This window comes from Sinocyclocheilus grahami, unplaced genomic scaffold (assembly GCF_001515645.1).
Source record: "Sinocyclocheilus grahami isolate Dianchi unplaced genomic scaffold, SAMN03320097.WGS_v1.1 scaffold7053.1, whole genome shotgun sequence".
NCBI lineage: Eukaryota > Metazoa > Chordata > Actinopteri > Cypriniformes > Cyprinidae > Sinocyclocheilus > Sinocyclocheilus grahami.
In genome coordinates, this window is record NW_015511242.1 from 1,500 (window position 1) to 3,909 (window position 2,410).

The following is a 2,410-nucleotide window of genomic DNA, read 5'->3' on the forward strand; positions in this document are numbered from 1 at the left end:
TGAGACACTTTTAGGGATAGTGCAAACACAGAACACTCTGATGCACAAACCGTCCTCTCCAGTGATGCTGTTTTCTACATTGATGGAGAAGTTAGTTGGTGCATCAGGGTCTGAAAACCAAAATCAAATCAAAAGATCAGACAGACTGTTGACATACATGCAAGCTTATTTATTTGTCTTCTACACTGTTTAATGTGTTCTAACTAGAAATGTATGACTATATCAACAAACATTTGCAATAATGTGTATATTTTGCATCGTCATCCAGAGCTCTTAACACTCTCATGAGAAATGTCTTATAAAAATAGCAAAGTATCTAGACGGTGTCACAGTGCACTAAAGGAAAACTGGCTGCTTCTGTTCATGTTACCTTCCTTCTTTTGGCTACTTCTGAGATTATTTATACAAAAGATACAAATTTGTATTTTTAGTAGCTTTTATCAGTCACGGACGAGAGAAACGAGAGAAGGAATATGTTGAAAAACTACAACAAAATAGTACTGGTTCAAATGGAATAATCAAGAAATAACATAAAAGTCAGCACTCACGTAAAAGCTTACTGTTTGTCATTATAATGGCAGTCAAGATGAACAGCAGCATTTGCAGCATCTCAGATTAATGTGCTGAAACAAAAATAATCACTGGAAATCAGGTTTGTTAATACTGTAGCACAAATATGACAGTAGTAAGTAGCCTACTAACTATTTTTTATATGACATTCTAATGAAATTCAGTATTTAGGTATTAACACTTTTGAGAAAGGAGAAAAAAAACACGATTTGCATTTATAAAACCGTTGATGAGAGATGTTGAAATAAATAGCCTAATTGCTTACCCACTATTTGAAGAGCTCAAAAACCCTGATGTGACAGCAGTTTTTATTCTGATCAGATTGGTGCTGTTTTTCTTGATCTTCATCTGTTTCCAATTTCAGTAACTCATCGTTGCACAACGTTATTACACAATATTTGGATTACACCACCGATGCTTAACAGTAAACTCACTAATCTAACACAGAAACATTTCTAGCACTGAAATGATCATTGTTTTACTATTTACATTTTTACAGTTTCATTACGTTCCCGAGATCAAGACCCGCTCCCTTCATCTTCCATTGGTCTGATGGTCCTGCCACAAACAAACACCACCGCTTCAGCCACAGTTGCTGTGTCAGGAATTCAGAGAAAACTTCCCAGCAGGTCTGAGAGAATTCTTTCTAAAAAAAAAAAAGTCATTTTTAAGACATGAAATAATTGAAACCATCAACATGATATCAAGATAATCAGATGATGTTAAGATATTTTTCTAAAACATTGATAATAATACATAGTCCAAAAGCTTTCCAAAAGCATAAAGTAAAAAAGACACACACACACACACAAAGTCGTTTATTTTGGAGTTTTAGGACATTAGCTTGTGCTAACATGCATGCTAACTGTTCCACTACATGTTACAGTGTAAAAGAAACACTTGACTTGACATATAAACTCAATAAAAAGCTTTATTTCAGCTGTAATGTGTTGATCAAATCACTACATCACTAAAATCTCTCTGAAGACATTTTGATAGTCTCATACACCGATTCCTCTCTCTTCGTTGCAGTCATGTAGACATGGTCGTCATCTTTTGGTTTCTTGTCTCTTTCTCTCCTCCTGTCAAAATGGTCAGTTTAAAACGTGTGGAATTAGTGACAAATACAAACATTATAGAAACTGCCAGTCAATGTGTATTTCTTGAATTGATAAAGTTCTTACGGTAAGACGACAATCAAAGAGGAAGCAAAGATGACGTTTAGAACAACGGAAAGGGTGAAGAATATCCAAGGGGTGGAAAAACTCCAACTTACTAAGAGATGGCAAAAATAAGAGGAGAATAAAGGGAATTTTCGTGTAAGAAGCCACCAAGAAGCCAGACAGATGTCTGACATATGGGCACTATGGCAGAAATGTAAAATTCTTGTAAAACACGTGATTGCATCCTGTCTACCTTTGGGTTTTTCAGCCTGACTGAGCACTTGGATTTCCATTATTGCCAGCCCAATGAGATTTTCACTGACACAAATGGTTGCGTTGAGCTTTCCAAGATCAGCAGTGGAGACGGTTATGATGCTTAACATGTTCTCTGCTGAAACAGCGCTGTTATATTCAGTAGCACCATCCACCAGCCAGTGTATATGGGGTAATGGCACACCACTGCGGACACACACGCAGCTCAGGTCATCACCCCACATGAAACAACGGGAGCTGTTCAGGATTATTGGGGCATCTGAAATGAAATTATGATGAATTATGGAATTATGGCATTGCTAATAATTGCTATTAGGGTTGATAATTGTGACCCTGGACCACAAAAGTAGCACGGATAAATTTGTAGCAATAGCCAAAAATACACTGTATGGGTCAAAATGATT

The 2,410-nt window shown here is 36.6% G+C and overlaps 1 protein-coding gene across 1 annotated transcript in view; it reads right to left on the minus strand.

Annotated features, from left to right (window-relative positions):
- Positions 1 to 863, minus strand: part of LOC107577742 (sialic acid-binding Ig-like lectin 6) — a gene marked incomplete at its 3' end in the record, with an annotated part of 1,835 nt that extends 972 nt beyond the window's left edge. The window contains 4 exon segments of the mRNA XM_016263782.1: positions 1 to 3; positions 5 to 110; positions 549 to 623; positions 836 to 863. The exon segment at positions 1 to 3 is cut by the window's left edge and continues 218 nt beyond it. Of these exon segments, the coding sequence (XP_016119268.1) occupies positions 1 to 3; positions 5 to 110; positions 549 to 609 (170 nt within the window).
- Positions 864 to 2,410: the final 1,547 nt, after the last annotated feature.